The sequence below is a fragment of the Vulpes vulpes genome, chromosome 7, assembly GCF_048418805.1.
Source record: "Vulpes vulpes isolate BD-2025 chromosome 7, VulVul3, whole genome shotgun sequence".
NCBI lineage: Eukaryota > Metazoa > Chordata > Mammalia > Carnivora > Canidae > Vulpes > Vulpes vulpes.
Genome location: NC_132786.1, coordinates 124,113,273 through 124,132,864, shown reverse-complemented (window position 1 = coordinate 124,132,864; position 19,592 = coordinate 124,113,273). Strand labels below are relative to the sequence as shown.

The window sequence follows — 19,592 nt, the reverse complement described above, 5'->3', positions numbered from 1 at the left end:
CAGTCATCAAAAACCTCCCAAGACACAAGAGTCCAGGGCCAGATGGCTTCCCAGGGGAATTCTATCAAACGTTTAAAGAAGAAATCATACCTATTCTACTAGAGCTGTTCGGAAAGATAGAAAGGGATGGAGTACTTCCAAACTGGTTCTATGAAGCCAGCATCACCTTAATTCCAAAACCAAACAAAGACCCCACCAAAAAGGAGAATTACAGACCAATATCCCTGATGAACATGGATGCAAAAATTCTCAACAAGATACTAGCCAATAGGATCCAACAACACATTAAGAAAATTATTCACCAAGACCAAGTAGGATTTATCCCCAGGACACAAGGCTGGTTCAACACTCGTTAAACAATCAATGTGATTCATCATATCAGCAAGAGAAAAACCAAGAACCATATGATCCTCTCATTAGATGCAGAGAAAGCCTTTGACAAAATACAGCATCCATTCCTGATCAAAACCCTTCAGAGTGTTGGGATAGAGGGAACTTTCCTCAGCATCTTAAAAGCCATTTACGAAAAGCCCACAGCAAATATCATTCTCAATGGGGAAAAACTGAGAGCCTTTCCCCTAAGATCAGGAACAAGACAGGGATGACCACTCTCACCACTGCTATTCAACAGAGTACTAGAAGTCCTAGCCTCAGTAATAAGGCAACAAAAAGAAATAAAAGGCATTCAAATTGGCAAAGAAGAAGAAGTCAAACTCTCCCTCTTTGCAGATGATATGATGCTGTATATAGAAAACCCCAAACACTCCACCCCAAGATTGCTAGAACTCATACAGCAATTCGGCAGTGTGGCAGGATACAAAATCAATGCCCAGAAATCAGTGGCATTTCTATACACTAACAATGAGACTGAAGAAAGAGAAATTAAGGAGTCGATCCCATTTACAATTGCACCCAACAGCATAAGATACCCAGGAATAAACCTAACCAAAGAGGTGAAGGATCTATACCCTAAAAACTATAGAACACTTCTGAAAGAAATTGAGGAAGACACAAAGAGATGGAAAAATATTCCATGCTCATGGATTGGCAGAATTAATATTGTGAAAATGTCAATGTTACCCAGGGCAATGTACACGTTTAATGCAATCCCTATCAAAATACCATGGACTTTCTTCAGAGAGTTGGAACAAATTATTTTAAGATTTGTGTGGAATCAGAAAAGACCCCGAATAGCCAGGGGAATTTTAAAAAAGAAAACCATAGCTGGGGGCATCACAAGGCCAGATTTCAGGTCGTACTACAAAGCTGTGGTCATCAAGACAGTGTGGTCCTGGCACAAAAACAGACACATAGATCAATGGAACAGAATAGAGAACCCAGAAGTGGACCCTGAACTTTATGGTCAACTAATATTCGATAAAGGAGGAAAGACTATCCACTGGAAGAAAGACAGTCTTTTTTTTTTTTTTTTTTTTTTTTGACAGTCTCTTCAATAAATGGTGCTGGGAAAATTGGACATCCACATGCAGAAGAATGAAACTGGACCACTCTCTTTCACCATACACAAAGATAAACTCAAAATGGATGAAAGATCTAAACGTGAGACAAGATTCCATCAATAGCCTAGAGGAGAACACAGGCAACACCCTTTTCGAACTCGGCCACAGTAACTTCTTGCAAGATACATCCACGAAGGCAAAAGAAACAAAAGCAAAAATGAACTATTGGGACTTCATCAAGATAAGAAGGTTTTGCACAGCAAAGGATACAGTCAACAAAACTAAAGACAACCTACAGAATGGGAGAAGATATCTGCAAATGACGTATCAGATAAAGGGCTAGTTTCCAAAATCTATAAAGAACTTATTAAACTCTAACTTAATTTTATTTCTAAAATTTCTAAAAGATTATCTTAGAAATTAGTGTATAAAATGGATTACATAAAAAAATGCCTACCATAATATAATCATAACTTTTTTTTTTTTTAAACATTGTATTTACTTATTCCTGACCGACAGAGAGAGACAGGCAGAGACACAGCAGAGGGAGAAGCAGGCTCCATGCAGGGAGCCTGACGTGGGACTCGATCCCGGGTCTCCAGGATCACGTCTTGAGCTGAAGGCAGACGCTCAACTGCTGAGCCACCCAGGCGTCCCATAATTTGTAATTTCAAAAACACTAAAAATAAAACCTGTACCTAAATATTGGCTTAAAAAGTTACATACAGTATAACATTTAACTGTGAGAAGATAAAAAAAAAAAAACTACTTCAAGAAAAATGATGTGCAGTACACATGACTGTGAAAAAGTGTTACACGAAGAACATACTGAGACCCAACTGGTCAAATACACACACACAGACACACATACACACGTGAGCATCTGTGTGTATATACGGGTAAAAGACTGAATGTTCGTGCCTCTCCCCCAAAGTCCCGTGTTGCAGCCCTAGCCCCCAATGGGACTGTATTTAGAGACAGGGTCTGTGAGGCGATAAAGGCTAACTGAGGCCAGATGGATGGAATCTTAACCCAATAAGGCTGGACGCCCCATAAGAAGAGGAAAAGACACCAGAGCTCTCTTCACCATGAGGATACAGCATGGAAGTGGCCCTCTGCTGGGAAGGAAGAGAGCCCTCACCAGGAATGGGATCAGTCAGCACTTTAGTATTGGACTACACCGCCTCCCGAACTGGGAGAAAATAGAGTTCTGCTGTTTAAACCACACAGCTTACGGTACTTTGTCGTGGCAGCCTGAGCAGAATAAGACAACACGCATGTCGGGAAAACAGTAGTGATAAAACAAAATGTCTAATTCTAGGTTAAATCTGAGGGCTGAGATTATGGGTGACTTACACAGTCCTTTATAACTCTTTATATTTACAGCAAACGTGATTTTATAAGAATCAGAAGAAAATCATACAAGGAAGCAAAAGTATTTTAACTGAAAAAAAAAGCGCTTAAAAAAATCAAACAGCTCTGTTTTCTAATTTACTGAGATTCCGCTTTTGTAGACATATCAGACTTTTACCTGATTGCAAATGCAGTATCGTGGTTCATTTGGGTCATAAGTCCAATCAACCTGACTGTTTGAATCAGACTCTGGTACTACTGTTGTTTGCTGAGAGATTTCTTGTACGACGGTTGATGAAGAAGAACATGACGACAAGGAAGAGGAAGAGGAGGAAGATGATGACTGCTGACTTGAAGACTTGTTGTTGTTTCTGAAAAAAACAGTATCAGTTTTATTTGCTCAGCATCCAGAAGTTATGGGAGAATAATTCCTAAATGAGTGGTATGAAATGAAATGACATTAAACGTAAATTAACGTTAAACATGAAGTTAAACTAACCTGATACACAGGTTTAATGCACAGTTATTGAGAGCAACAAAGAGCAAAATTTTTCATAACAGTTTATCTTTGTTTTCTAAGAGAATAAAGATATTCATAAAAATTTCTTTCAAACTATGTTTTTGTAATAATTTTTTAAATCTGTTACGATTTAATGCTGACTTAAATTACAGGTAATAGTTGTAAGAATTAGTGTTCGCTAAGGCTATCTTCCAGACATTCTTTGTATTTTTAAGCAAATTGAATGCTCTTCATCAAAATCTAAAACACAAATACACAAAAGCAGTTGATGAAAATGATCATGATCATCAACTGAGATGTGAATACTTACCTGTGTTAAGACAGGAAAGAGTGTGCAAATTCGCAAGGAATTTAGCAATATTTACATGCTAATTAAATTTTAAAATAGGAAAATTTATTATCAGCATTTGTAATAAATTTGGGTCATTAAGATGAATTACTTTTTGAGGTACCTAGCACTTTTGTGGCAATTCTACATTGATCATTCCTGGGATTTACTCACAGGAAATATAGTACATTTAAAGATACATTATGATGCAGTTATTAGATAACAGCTCTTCTTCTGGTTTACCATTTGAACTTTCATTATGTCTGAATATCTAGCAAATGCAGATACTGGGGATAGATGGTACCAAACCCTGTTAAGGTTTTGTGTTTAAGACAGACAACCATCCTAAGAGTCTTATATACAAAAATATAGGGATATTTTCATACTTTCAATTTGGGGGGCATAAGACCAAGAATTAATACAATTTCCTTTTAATAAAAATGAAGAATTTGTTTAAAAAAAATTCCCAGGATAAAATTTGTATCTTATGCATTAATTTACATTGGGACACGTGACAAAATAAGGGGCCATAAAGGAAAAAATTTCCATAAAATGGCTATCCTAATGAACAGAAGAAAGTAAACAGGAGTCATTTATATCTAATTTAAGACTCTAGAAAGATTAAAGACTTTTAAACACCTTTTAGAGACTTTCCTCCTCCCAAGTATGACAGTGCGTCTTCCTGCCTCCCCCACGTGATCCTGATCCATTACATCCTACCTTTGTTGCACATGGCCAAGCCCAGCTGGATGCCAAGCCGACTGCATACTTAGTAAGGGCACAGGGCCACTGTAACAGGGAAACCTACTTGCTCTTTCTCCCGCTCCGGGAGTCGGCTGCTGACGAGCTGGCGTTCTGTGTTAATGTAGTCATGAGTGCCGAAGATGATGAATAGCCAGCTGTTTCTCTGGGCATTGAAAATTCTTTTCCCAGCTGAAAGTCATTATTCTTAAACGCTTCATAACTGGCTTTTAGACTTGATGTTCTTCGTCCCTCTTTCATCTTAAACAGACGTTCATTGATAATATTAATACACACATATATGCAGATTTCTTTTTCAGTCCTACTAGTTGCAGTATTATGTCAGTTTATCCAATATTCTTTTGCTTGAACCATTATTTCCATCACTGGCATTTGAACTATTTTATGTAAAGATTTAAAATCAGTTTTTACACAGGAGGGAACTAGAGAATTGGTGACTTAATTTGGAATATAAACTATACAGAAGCGAACAAGTGTAATGCAGTCAGTTCAGGGCTGCGACAGAGAATGGAGTACTGTCCTAGCAGGTGCTATGGCTTCTTGTCAAAAACATGCACATCATGAGCAATCACTGTACGAAGGGATCTGCATGACATTGCACGAATCTATTTTTTTACTTTTCATTATCAGGTAAATTGATGCACATTCATTTCATTAAATAAAACATCAGGCATCATAAAACCATGGTTTAAAAATGAAACTATACAATAATGTAAGAAAACTCTGTTCACACCTCGTTGTTTCTATTAAAGTTTGCCAATGATTCAGACAAAATGTACCTGCTATTTCCAAACCTCTTCCTTTTTACCTGAGCTGTGGCTTGAACTGCTTGAGCTGCGGCCATGGTAATTGCCCCTGCACCAGTTCCTGAAGATAATGAGCCAATATTATAGGATGCCAGAGGTTGGGAGGAATTCACATTGTAAGCATTGTTGGAAGAAGTTGTAGAATTATTATTTCGACACCCTATGTAGAATTAAAGAAGAAATAAAAATGGTTGGAGAGAATATAATGTTAGGAAGCTTAAAATACATTATTTCCCAGTACAGATATAATCATTAAATTTAACATTTTCATGTCACTATAAAATTTTCATGTCCGATTTTTCCTTTTTCTTCTTTCCCCAAACGTGGACTTTAAACCAAGTAAAAAATCAGTATGATTTGTTAATCCTGAATGCTTTCATTTCCCCTTATTTTAACATATACAAACATCAATAATTCATGTTTAAGATAATAAACTTACCTAGCGTATTTTCCTTAGAGGCATCTGATGTAAGCGTAGACAGAAGAGCTTCAGATTTAAACTTCTTTTCAGGAATATGATCTGTTGTTGTATGGTGAGAAGTCGGATTATATTTCCTTTCTGAATATAAATAAAGAAATTTTGTGTTTTAAAATTTTAGAGAACTGTGGACAAAACATAATATTTCCATTCAGTTACAAGCAGGTACAGTTATGTCCTGAGTTCTTTATGGAATACAGAACAATATGTTTTCTTGGAAGACAGGATAAGCAGAACTCTCTGCGTCACCTGGTTTGTTAAGAGTAGCCTTCTCACACATTAAAAATAACTTCAGCAGCAAAGTACTGTGAATAACTCACAATGCACCATGGTTTCACATATAGCATGATAGGAATTTTGTTTTCAAAACACTATCTACAATTTTAATAGTTCTCAATCAACCCTTCTTTCATATCAGATTGATCTGTCACAAGATGCGCTGATAACAGTCTTCTAACTGGCTAAGATCCAACCAATCATTCATTGACTCACTAACTCACCAACATTGGGGCCTTCTTATATGCCAAGCAGCACGCTAGGCACTGAAGAAGCAAGGATGGCAAAAAACCAAAGAGCCTACCATCACATAGCTTATCGTTTGACTTGAATTATAACACTCTCTAGAGAGAATCAGGTGTCTGTAATGTAGGAAGTATATGCTGCTATTAATACCATATATTTATCCTCAATGTATCCCAGGAAAAGCAAACTCTCTACTCCCAAATCAAATATGTTTTTCTCAAATGACAGCAATAAGTCTATCAGGAACTGTAAGGAAAAATAAAAATAAAATAAAATAAAATAAAATAAATAAAATAAAATAAAATAAAATAAAATAAGGGAGAGATATTTTTTTCTCAATTGGTTGTATGGAGCCAATTAAAAAAGAATATACAAGTAATATAATGAATTTTTAATTATGCTGAAAATTGTAGCTGCCCGAAACCAAACTTACTTTCCACTGGAGTATGTGAATGAGCATGGTGATTGTTCACTGGCTGTGAAGGAGTATCTAGTTCCAAAGATCCTAAAAATGAAAGGCACAGAGATACATGTCAACACAGAACTTTAAAGGTCAATCAACTACAGACACTCTGTACCCTCACCTACCAGAGGCCTGGGAGCCCTGATGCACATACCTGTATCATTTTAGTCAAACAGAGAACCACCACTGCCAACTTTATCCTGAGGCAATTTCATCCTCTCTCTAAAAAGTATGTAATCCACTTCTTAATATTCACCTTACGTACAAAAAAAGCTCAAGGCATGCTAATGTCTAATTGGGGAATTCAGGACAGCAGGTACCGCATAAGTGGATGAATGGATACTATGACTCCATTTCTGATAAGATCTAAAAACTCAAACTAGTTATACTGGGCTGAAGACCTTTCTACGGGAGATCCTAAAGTATTAGGTGATGGGACATTACTATATGAAATAAAATTCTTTGATTGTTAAAAGGACATATGATAGTAAAGACTTCCTAAAAGAAGTTAGGCACAGAATCTCTACCGCCAAGCATTAAAAGACTTTTAATGAAATTTTCTGGGTTTATCTTGATCCCTTGAGATGAAATTATGGCAGGGCACAGGGTGGAGCAGATTTTATAACTTGATTTCATTTAGTGTGTCTGTGTCCTTACGGAGGATGCTTCATTAACCTTCCTGCAGTACTGAATAGGCATGAATTATTGTTATTCACAGCTATTATCAGCATCTCGAAAAAAAAATTACAACAGCTACAGAACATTTTATTTTGTCTCAAACACTATTCTCAGATAGGATTTCCTTGGAATAAAAGTATCACAAATAAATTAGATGATCATCTAAAGTGATAGATCTACTTTTGAATACAAAATTGCAACTATAGATACCAACATGGATTCTTGACTAGGTTATTCTCCTAGTCTAGGGAGTGTGTGTATCTACACACACACACGCACACACACACACACACACACGACCCAACACCATAAAGAAATTCTTCATCAGTGTGTAGAAATAGGTACATGTTCTTGCTGATGAAATGCATCAAGAAAAAAAAAAAAGTAATCAAGGTAAATTACAGCAGGTGATCAAGTTGAACCTTACAAAGAAATATTAAAATTGCTTCTGATTGATAAAAAAAAAAAAAGTTCACTTTTTTGAGAAAAAGAGGAAATGCTTTGGAATCAATTAAAATCTTTCTTACCAACACAGTTGAGGAAAAGCCTTATGGCAGTTCTCATGAAAAAAATAACAACCTTCCTCAGAGTTTAAGGGTATCTAGCAGGCAGGGCAAAGTCAATACATTTAATGAAGATGGTTAACTTGTTTCTAGATGGTTATATTTCTTTAAATCTTTGTTCTCTCCACTTATCTTACTAACGTATATACATATTAAAAAATATTAATATGTGATTTTAATAAAAAGCGAGTGTATGATATCCTGCATCATCTCTCTCAGTATCCATAACCCAAATGGTTCTAGCTGCTGGAGTCCAAGCTGTCCGGCCCGGTTGCCACCATCCACAGAAGCGCAGGATCTGAGAAGTCTCCACGGGACAAGTGTCTCCTCAATGATTTGCACATGGACCGTGTCCAACATTGATGGAAAACTGTAAATTTTACTTACGCCTCTCTAATATTTCAGTAATTCCAGCATTATCAGCTTCCAGCTCCATTTTAAACTTAGCCAGTTCCTGATCCAGCTTTCTCAAGTGTCGATCTACCTGTTTCAAAGAAGATCAAAGATAACCACCAAAATTTGGGACACTATTAAAGTGTCAGTTTAGTGAGGAAAACTAAATATTTCTTTTAGTGTATCTGCTTAGTATCCTTGAACAAGTCAATTAACCTACATCTCGGTTTTTTAATCTATGAAATAAATGAAGGTCCTATATGAAATAATCTCTCAAGTCTCCCTTAATAAATTTGAAGTTTTAAGAAACCAGAATCACAGTTTGTTAGAAAACATTCAGAAGAAGCAGGATGTGAAACTAAATAAAACTGATATTTGGGACGGAAGGGGAAGGAAGTGCAGGAGGGTGGGTTAACTTTTTATAGTATACACTGGGATTACTTTCAACCTAATCTCCTCCTACTTATAAAAAGGCCATCTACCACACTGCCATAGTATAATAACTGTTATTTAGAATGAAAGATCCTTAGTCTATAAACAAAGAGGCTACTATATTCTACACATATATTTCTCTAAGGCAGAAAAGTAAACCATTATACTTGTAAACATTTATGTAAAGGGTTGAAACAAAAGGGGTTCTTAGCCAGGAAACTCCATTCCCCGAAGAGCCTGGTTAAAATGGTTTTATTGCTAATACTAATGCCCTTGTTAACGTGGCAAATTTTATTTTCTCATTCAACTAGAGATCTTTTGACGGATTTCAGAAAATTATGAGATACCTCAAACTAGCAACAAGTCTTAATTTTTTTAAGGTTAATATTAAATATCTTTTCAATACTTTTTCAACTTTACCACTTTGAAGTGAAACACAATTTTTGGATAATATTGTTGTATTATTGACAACTTTTTTCAAACCCTAGATTCCCAAAGGATCACAGCTAAATAATTAGAAGTGACTTTCTTACAAATATAAAGCGTCTATGATACACTATGGAGGCAAAAAAATTAAATAAGAATGAAATAATGTGTGCCTAAAATGAAGGAGATGGGCAGAAAAATAGCAGAAGACAATCTGTCTGTGTTAGACGCCATGTAATGTGCTTGGTGCATTAGAAGCTCTTCTACCTTTTCTAACCCTTGTGCTAATCTTTTGACACAGGTTATTACTGTCTTCATTTCATAAGTGAAGAAACAAAAGCTGCCCAAAGGCAGTAGATAATGCATTATGGAGAAAGGATTTAATTCTGATCAATTTGTAGTAAGTTGTGCTTCACCAGTGATACCTAAAATTGCCCGCTGAACTTCTGCATGTGGCACCCAACTGTTTTTTAACTCAGAATACAATTGAAATTGAAAAACAAGAATATTTTCTTGTTATTTATATTTTATATATTAACAGCACCCACTGGGGTATTGGTTAGTGACTTGTCAATAATTTAAAGCCTAGTTTTCCCTCCACCTTTACACACAAGTTATTTTTCAGAGCCTGGTAGAAACTGTAATTACAATATTTAAAATCCTATAGAAGTACATAAATGCTCCTATTCAAAGAACATGCAGGTAATTGAGCATCCTTTACTGGAACCTCCCTTCCAATAATAAAGTGTGAACACAGACCTTAGTTATTCAAGAATATCTCTCACATTGTCAAAATTTAATCTCAAGGGAAGTCAGAAAAAAAAAATACTCATATTTAAATTCTAAAACAATGCAATGAAAATATTCCACGACTTTTATTACCTACGGATCATTCTACTAATAAATGTTGAGTTTTGTGCTTGGCGCTGGGTTAAATGGAAGATACGAAAAAAATGGGAGAGAGTCCCTGCCTTCATAGGAATTACAATTGGGCTGACAAATCAAGATCTATGTGAGATTTTTAACATGATAAATGTCTTTAAAATGCATATGCCCTAAATGTAGCAAATAAGCTACAGTTGGAAAAGGGTTAGAATAAGTACATAAAAAAAATACATATGTAACACTGGCTGTGGTAGACACAAAGTAGTTATGAGTTAGAGGGTGAAAAATGTATGTTTCCAAATAAGTGGAAAGAAAAATTAATAATTAAGGAATGAATAGAGACAGAAAGACCAACAAGATTCTCAGAGGAAAAAGAAAAAGTGACATATGGTGTGGCCTGTAACAGGTGTACACAGTATAGACAGGTAGAATGTTAGAATCTTTGTTGGGAGGATGGGGCCGGAGTGAGACAAAGACATCGCGTATCCTCCCCTAACTCCTCACATCCCTGCACGTAAGAACTGCCTCAGTGGATTAAAGGCAGTACTGATGAGGGTTATTACATATGAGAGGATAGAAAATAATGATGGGATTTCCAATACCAGTAGCCAGAAAAAAAGGAATAGAACCCAAAGGTGTTACAATTCTAAAAACAAATACATAATTAAAATAAACAGAAAAGCCTAAACCAGGTTGTGGTAGGCAGCTTTGTGAGACAGCTTCCAATCATTCCTACCTCCTGGTAGGTAAGATAAAAGATCATGAACTGATAACTATTAGAAGCAATTATTAGGCAATGAGAATGGTTTCTCTTAGTCATTGCTACTGTACTAAATCAAATCAGAAGTTAGAAAGTTGATCACAAGATTTAACTCAAGCTATAAAGAACCAGCGTACTTAAATAGTATTAAACAGCCGCAGCAAGAGCTGAACTGAACTTGCCTGAAACCTGTAGGGTGCATCTCCTCGACCCCCATGATTCTGAATGGGGAAAGTATCTCCACTAGCAGATGACCCTAATGACCCCACAGGTATCAGACAAAACAACAACCTAAATTACCCCACTCCTCCATACATACCTGACCTCATACGATTGATTTATAGTAGTGAAGAGGGTGCTACTCCAGTTGAGAGAGATTTTCCATTAACCACAGGCTCCTAACACGAGGCTGACCACAGAGTCTAATTATTGATTTGTTCCCCACTTAATGTCAATGAGTACTAGCCACAAAAACTTCATTACTTCTACAGCCCCCAATCGTATCTGATAGCCCCAAATATAACTGCTTTAGTTTTAAATCAATTCTCTTTTTTTCTGACCTCTTCAGAACCAAAGGAAATTCTGTCAACATTATTTTTAACATCTTGATGATCACAAAGATAAGTAAGTCACCCCTGGCTCCTCAGCATGAAACAAAAAATCCTCATACTTTAACATTTTGGCATAGAGTTGTAATCCTTTATTCTTTCTCTTTTGACTCCTGGTTTCCAATATCCAAATTTTAAGATGTGTCACTGATGGACCCAAATGGAACTAAATACAGCTATTTAAAAAAAGGTTCTACATGATTTATGGTTTCCAATACCATCAAATTCTAAAATTTAAATATCTCACTTGCTCTTTCAGAATGAGCACAAGTTAGTATAAAAAGTTCTAAGTTGAAATCCATGGCAATGAGAGATAAATTCCTAACTGCAAAAGATCTGGTAATAGTGCATAAAGAGGGTAAATTGGAGAAGAAAAAGGAATCATGATGGCAAATTACTTCTCTGATAAGTCATGAAAATGATTCTTCACATCTCTGAGTTATATTTGAAAAAGGTAAAAATCTGATCCCTCTTGAGGCTGAATCAAGTATTTGAGGCCTTAGCACATCAACTACATATCTAATCTTCCTAAGAGACAATAAGGTAAGGATACAAGTCAAAAGGTCAAATCTACATAACATGTTTTTTTTAATCAGAGTATCAGATGAAGAATTCTCAAAGTTATAGGTAAAATATATACCTGAAATATAATCATCTCAGGAAGAGGCCAGGATATAAAAAAGAAGCAAGTTCAAGGGTACCGAGCAATGTAAAAGACTGCTAAAATCATTCAAGCATTAACTAAAAGCAAATTTTATCGAGTACACATAAATCAACTTCATTAGGTATTGTAATCTAATGCAGCCTGATGACAGTGACATCTGGCTAAGAAACACAAGTAAGTGTTTAATGACTATGACTATCAGGATTCTAGAAGGAAATTATTTTAATAGGATAGCTTTTTCGTTGTTCATTTCCACCAAAACAACTACTGAAATAAATTTTCAGTTTGTTCCAGTGAATCCCTAACGCCACCAATCTCTTCATTTGTGGATATTCATGCAGTCTGGTTTCTTTCCTTAATAAATGAAGTAATCGGTACAATGCTAGCCATAGCTTTAAAAAGTTTACTACTGATTTTAAAAGTAAATAAAGCATTTCAATAAAAATAATATGATGAAATACCATGCTATGTAAAAACACTGAGGGGCAAAATCAAACACAATTACATACTAAACTATTGTACATTAAGAGCTGTAAAAACAACACATGCTCATTACCTGAAATTACCGTAATAACACCATGTTTAAGCAAAGGCATAAAGACGACTTCGTCTAAGGTACACTTCAGTCCTCTCTTTGAGGTGGCGTCCTACTACTTCCAGAAGGAAAACCACACTGCTTCCACGGGCTTATAAGACCCTGCATGCGGGGGCTCCTGCGTCCCGCGCCCCCCCCCCCCCCCCAAGTACACTCTTCTTTCTTACTGTGCGCTGACCACACTGGCCTCTTCTCTGACTCAACCTGCCAAGCGCTTTTCCGCCTTAGACTTGGCACTTGGTCCGTCATATTCCTGAAACGTCCTTCCTGAAGCTCTCTCCCCATGGCTGGCTCTTTCCCATTTCCCAAGCACCACCTCAAATGTCACCTACTGAGACCACACCACTCATCCTGACTACATTCTTAACTGCCTCCCCCAGTAATTCCTTCTTTACCCCTCTCTCCACAATGTTTATTTCCTTCAGAGCACTTACCAAAATCTGAACTCATCTTTGCCTCATAGTTTGCCTATATTCATTCCTTCTCTGTGTCGTTACTGCCCACTTAGCACCAGTGACTGACTGCTCATAGCGGGAGCTCTAGAAATATTTGCTGAATGAATGAAAGTTATACTCTCCCACTATGTAGAAGTATATAAATAGAAGTACCACATGTTGATTAGATAAATGATCTATGAATAAAAATTACTGTAGGTTTACATTTATACTACATCTCACCGACTCACTTTTGAAGCACTTAGCTTTCTGTGCTCTCAAATACTAAATGTTACAGGAATTTAATTCCTCTTTCCTATTTATAAGGATTTTCACTTGGATATTTACTATTGATATTTTGGGGAATATAACTAATATGAGATGGTAAATCCATTTAGTAACCTCCCTATGAACAAGGCAATAATTCCCTTCTGTTCTCTTGCAATGATTTGTCAAAGTAAATTTCTTACCCTCCAGCATAAAGTGTTCAAATACCACAAGCCACCCTGGCAATACGGTGCAGCACACAGAGTGCAAGCATTCCAAGGAGGCTGTATGTTGTTTTTTCAACATCTTATAATTACTTATTTGTGACAAATAAGTAATGCTAGTTTTTCATTTAGGTTAATAGCATCAGATTTGTAAATAAATTTTCCTCTTAAATAAATTTCATTTAAAAATTTACTTAGTATATAGATATACAGATGGTACAGATAATCTGAAAACCAAATATTAAGGTCTGGGAAACACTGGATCAGACTGCCTCAAGAGTCTTACTTTTTCCTTCTGTTCACTGCTCAACTAATCTGCTGTGCCAGGGTCTGTAGGTACAGAATGATTACGAACCTCACATACCCTCAAGGGCCCTGATTACAAGATCTAATATTTTTTATTTTATGAAAATAACATTGTCTTTACTTTGTATAATTAGGTCTAATTGTGTTTAACAAATGTTTTCATAATTTAACAGGAATCTCTTCAAAAGCAAAGGAACTGAAAAGAGCCAGAAACCATTGTGGAATTATGAAAAGTATTTAAATAAAAAAGGCATTTAAATAAAACATGTACCTCACAATAAGTTTTGATACTTTAAAATATGCCCCTTTAAAAAAAATGCCCCTTTTCCTGAAGGCACATCTATAAATCTTGTTTTAGCACTTACAAAATGAGCTTATGTATCAAAGAAAGAAATCTATCGAAACTGAAGAAACTAAAAGAAACTGAGAACAATTTAAAGAGAGGGATACAGAAAAGATCTGAGCAAAGACATAGATCATCATAAGATTGGTTGGCCTCCTAAAGAGATTCTATAAAGGAAACTGAACTCATTTGAATTATATTTGAATTATATTTACTTTCACTTCTCTTGGTTGAAAGTCATACTTTGAAAAGAAGGGGCTGTTTGCACTGCAGCCTACCCTTGTTTGTTTATTAAAACCAATTTTAGCAAGCTAAACTTTCGAGAAAATGTCACTCAACTACAGTGTCTCACACAAAAAGTGACACCACTAAACTCCATCTCTAAGACTCGTAACTTGGGAGTCATGTTAGTGCCTTTTGTATTAACCTACTTAGGCGATTTTGTTGAACAAATATTTACTGAGACGTAACTACGCTGGAGTCTAAAGACTCTAACATTAAAAAAAACATACTTCTTGACATTTATAATAGGGAAGACAAATATACAAGCAAAAGGTAAATAAATAATCACCATTTAATTCAAGCAATAATAAAATCATGGCAATAACCATGATTTGGCAACTGGTATGATTCTGTGGAGGGGTAGGGTAAGGCCCAAAGTGCTAATTACCTACTCACTAGCCTCCTTCCTTACTAACAGGGCCCCACACACCTGGGGTGGCAACGTGCCCTGTGAAGCAGCATTTCTAGAGGCAACTACAGGGAGCCAAGACGATGTGAGCAGAATCAGCAGGTAAGATTTCCAGAAAGGCACTTTTCAAGGAGCTGAGTACAAAATATGCGCTTTTGAGTCTTTTCCTACTGCAATTCTTCTACCCGTCCAGGGAAGAGGAGAAACGGATTAGAAGCAGCCGGGGCCGCTGAGGATGTCAGGGTCGCCAGACAAGCCCGATCTGCCTCCACCAACAGGTATTATACATGAGAGGAAAGCCAAGTCTTCTGTTCAGATCATTCTTGTGTGACTTTTCTAAGTGATCGAATCTCTTCTGCTAGATATAAGTGACATAAATAAAGATTATTCAGGTGATTTTAGTAAAGAGACGGCATGTGCAGGATTATGAAAGATGGAGAGTTTCCCAAGCAAAGGTGGAAAGAAAAGCACGGCAGTCACTTTTTTAAGTCCCTGCACTGCGACAGGCTGCGGGAGTGGAGAGGAGCAGGTAAGGCGAGGTACTAGAAGATGAAAGGAGTAAGACACGTTGATTAACTCCGTGTGGGGAGGCTCCTCCAAGCAGGAGTCCGACTCGATGACTTCGGGTATTCCACGGCGAATGACCCGAACATCAGTGGTTCTTCTCAGAGAAGGAAAAGAGGAGACTAAGAGTTCAGCCTGAATATTAATACACTGAGTCCCGGGGCCTGGGGAATCTCAGGTAAGATGGAGAGGCTCAGGGGAGAAGCCTGGGCTCGAGGAATCGCTAAGTGTGACTGCTACACCCGAGAGGACACGTGGGAAGTGGACGGAGGAATGTTTCTCAGCTTGGGCTGTGTGTGGAGTGTGTGTGTGTGTGCGGAGGTGGGGGAGGACCTGCCATTTGACCGGCAGCTCTTCCCCACGTGGCGAGTGGTCCTCGGGCGGGACTGGGTGGAAGGCAGGAGAGCCGCGGGTGGGAGAGCCACCTGAACAGCGCGGGAGACAACGCAGGTCAAGGGCCGAGCCCCGAGAACAGCAACCAAGCGAGGGCGGCCGCGGGGACTGCGGGAGGCAACCAAGATGCGGGGGACGCAGGCTCCTTCGTCTCAGGGAAGAAGGGACTTCTGTGTTAGGGGTGTCCCGACGGCCTGAAATAGCAGTGTCACTCGGCGGGCTAGACTAGGGAGGAAGGGAAGGGCGGGGAGGGAAGGGGAAGCCACAGAAAGAGAAGGGCAAGACAGAAGGCCTGCAAATTCTGGGGGCCGGGGAAGAGAGCGGGTGCGGGGAGAGCGGGGAGGGGGGCAGCGGCCGCAGGAGGGTGGACGATCCCAGAGGATCTTTAAAGAAGCAGCGTCTGCTCTGCGGCCCTCTCATGGGCCCTCTCACCGGCCCTCTCATTGGCAGGGCACGAATCCCGACTGCTGTCCACAGATGAGGAAACTGAGGTTCCGGGCCTGGGTACCTCCCAAAGCCCTGCTGCCGGGGAAGGGGCCGACCTCTCGACCTCTCGCCCGAATGGGCTCATTATGCGCACCTGCTTTTCAGTGTGTTCCGCTCAATTCGTCACATCCCTTCTACTGCCTCACTGCCGAGCCTAAACCACCTCACCCCCCCCCAAAGAATTTATTAAATTTTAGTCTCATTCTATGTTTATCCATTATCCCTGAGTGAACTGCTTTACCGTCGCCACAACACCTAATTCAGGCCCCCGAGCTTCTGAATAAATTCTGTTCAAAACTCATCTGATAGCCTCTAAGAAATCAACCACACTCTACCCCACTTAGTCCAGTCTTTTACCGGATACTGAATATTTAACTGCATTAATCTTTATTTGTTACATGTTTCTACGCAGGCTTTTCACTTCGGTTTGGGGGCATGTCTTCCCCACTAATTTACCAACACCTGGAGAACAGAAGCCATTTACACTGTTTACTTTTTATTCCTGCATTATGTGCAGATAAAACTCCATTATAGGGAGCACAAGAGTGAATAAACAATGTGATCCATAAATAATAGATATATAGACACAAAATCCCCACACATATTTAAAAAGGACACATTCGTAGTAGACATATTTTTCTAAATGTACAGTTTTTAAACATACAAAAAGTAGCAAAGTAACAAAATATAAACAAAGAGCACAGCCAAAGAGCTGTATGATTTAAAAAGCAGGTAGTCTCTAAATAAAGACTGACACATGTAATCATTAACTACGAGGAGCAACGTTACTAAACAAATGCCTCTTGGATTCAAATATAAATGTCTCCTTCTGTGTTTACAGACATAATTCAAGATCAAAACATTTAAGAACTCTTTTTTTCCAGTTCCACAATAAATCAAGCTATAGTTCACTCTACCTTTCTTAAGGTAGTGTATCTTTTATGAAATTGTTTTCAGAAGAACTGCATTACAGAACCTATTACAGCCATTAAAAACGTCCACTATATGAGAACAAGGCAACATTTTCTATGGCTTCACAGGATGAATGTTCTCTAGTTTTCTATAAGCTTCTACAATGTATACCATACGCCGTTTGCATCTTTTGTGTATTATCAGTAACATTTATATTTACTGTAACATTTATATTTACTGTAATTTACTGCTCAGTAATGAGACTGTATCCAGATAAGATTACAAAAATAAGATATGAAATCTATATGCTAAAGTCGGTGATAAGTGTCCATTTGTTTTTAGCTTTAACCTGCTTTGAGGCAGAACCAGAAAGGAGTATTTCCTAAGAAATATATTTTAGAAGATGCTTTACAGAAAAGAGAGCATCATTAATTATACCCGTTTGAGAAATACTGCCTCTGTCTTAGAGTGATTTCAATCTTTTGCAAGTGTTGCCGCTGCAAAAAGGAAATCGTTTTTTTTAAAGTTTAATTAAGTGTTTCCCATTTTTGCCACCGGAACCAGTTGTTGAGTGCTATCTATTGACATCACTTAGTAGATAGTTGAGTACTACCTCTTAACACGGACTCAAATGATTTTCTTCTTCATTTAATCAGGTAACCAATAAGTCTTGTCAACATAGTAGTTTTATGTGTTTTTTTTTTTTTTTTTTTACCACAGAAACAATCTCAAGGTGATTTATCCGGTAAGTAAACACACTACCTACCTTAAGATAAGGATTACTAAAATAAATTTAAACACCAATTCTTGTTAAAAAAAAAAAAAAGTCTAACATCAGCTAAAATCTTTTAACAATGTAAATTGGCTAAATGTAAGGTTCTTGACCTGTTGACTAAAATTGTGGACTCTGACTCTTTTCCACAATGAAACCAAAAAAATACTGAAGGCTCAAATTAAATGGGATCAAGAAAGCAATACTTCAAATTTATTCTGTTCTTCTTATTAATATGTAAGTCAATCAAACTTAAAACATGCACAATTTAAATACTTATGGCAGAGCATGCATGTTAATTTTACTTACCAAGTCATATATCTGGTTTGCCAATTGTACCTTCTCATCTGCATCTTCCAAAGCTTTATAGTAATCCTGAATAAAAACATTTTCATTTCAAAAATAAATAATTTAAAAATATGTGTATTCAGCACATACAACTGCATTTTCATTATCATACTTTGTATTCAACGCCAGTCATCCTACAATAGCGATAAAAACCCAGTTAAGGATGGGATGGGGATGGGGTAGGCTTAGAAATTATATGTACAATGGCCAAGAATTAAAGGAGGACGTTCAACACTCCTAAAAAAGATGTAAGTGAAATTAAATAAGAGTCCAAATCTAGCCTCTAAACTAGTAAAAGTTATGTGAACTAATGATAGCTCTTCTCCTTTCAAAGAAAATGTTACGATTTATCTAATTTATAAAGAACATTTGCACTCTCCATTTTTAAAACTTTTTTTTTTCATTTTTAAAACTTTTTAATAAAAGTATAACTAATGAAAAGATTCTGACCTGCGTGTCCCTCCTTTCCAATGTTCTGCAGCTCTCATTTAAGTTAGGTATTAATTCTTACAATTCAATCTATACTTTAGATTTCTCCTCAGTATAAAGCAAATCATTTAAAAACAAAAATAGGATTCTATCAATTTCCATGGAGAACTAGACTCTTAGGGTATATAGCAAAGCGGTACTACACCAAAAACTTAACAGGCTAAAGGGATGATGACTGACTTAGCGTTTTAGAGTTGACCCTTGAACACGGCAGGGGTTGGGATGTCAACTTCCGTGCAGCTGAAATCCACATATAAGCTTCTGACTAAAAGCTTAACTACTAATAGCCAACTGTTAACCCAAAGCCTTCACAGATAACATAAACAGCAGGTTAATGCATATTCTGTGTATTATGCTCTGTATTCTTAGGATAAAGTAAGCTGGAGAAAAAAAATGTTATTTGCGAAAATATATTTACAGCACTGTACTGTATTTATCAAAAACGAAAATCCACGTATAAGTGGACCCGTACACTACATGTAGACCCATGTTTTCAAGGGTCACCTGTACAGATGGATATCTATACTCATACACATCTGGGCCTCCAGGTATCCTCCAAGCCAGGACTAATTCTGTTATACACTCTAATTTTTTTTCTCCTAACAGAAATAATCTTCCCCCCATGTGGCAAAATAAATTACACAATACACTAAATTTGTAGTTTTCA

The 19,592-nt window shown here is 37.2% G+C and overlaps 1 protein-coding gene across 2 annotated transcripts in view; it reads right to left on the bottom strand.

Moving 5' to 3' along the window:
* ING3 (inhibitor of growth family member 3) overlaps positions 1-19,592 on the bottom strand; it is a 30,032-nt gene that overhangs the window by 5,945 nt on the left and 4,495 nt on the right. The window contains exons 4-10 of one of the 2 annotated variants that reach the window (XM_025986810.2): positions 18,398-18,463; positions 8,321-8,417; positions 6,663-6,734; positions 5,669-5,788; positions 5,232-5,389; positions 4,470-4,663; positions 2,992-3,184 (exon numbers count right to left, since the gene is read on the bottom strand). In XM_025986810.2, coding sequence (XP_025842595.1) covers positions 2,992-3,184; positions 4,470-4,663; positions 5,232-5,389; positions 5,669-5,788; positions 6,663-6,734; positions 8,321-8,417; positions 18,398-18,463 — 900 coding nt within the window. Of the gene's footprint in view, positions 1-2,991; positions 3,185-4,469; positions 4,664-5,231; positions 5,390-5,668; positions 5,789-6,662; positions 6,735-8,320; positions 8,418-18,397; positions 18,464-19,592 lie in introns of those variants that run through there. The other variant, XR_012002771.1, reaches the window with a different exon arrangement.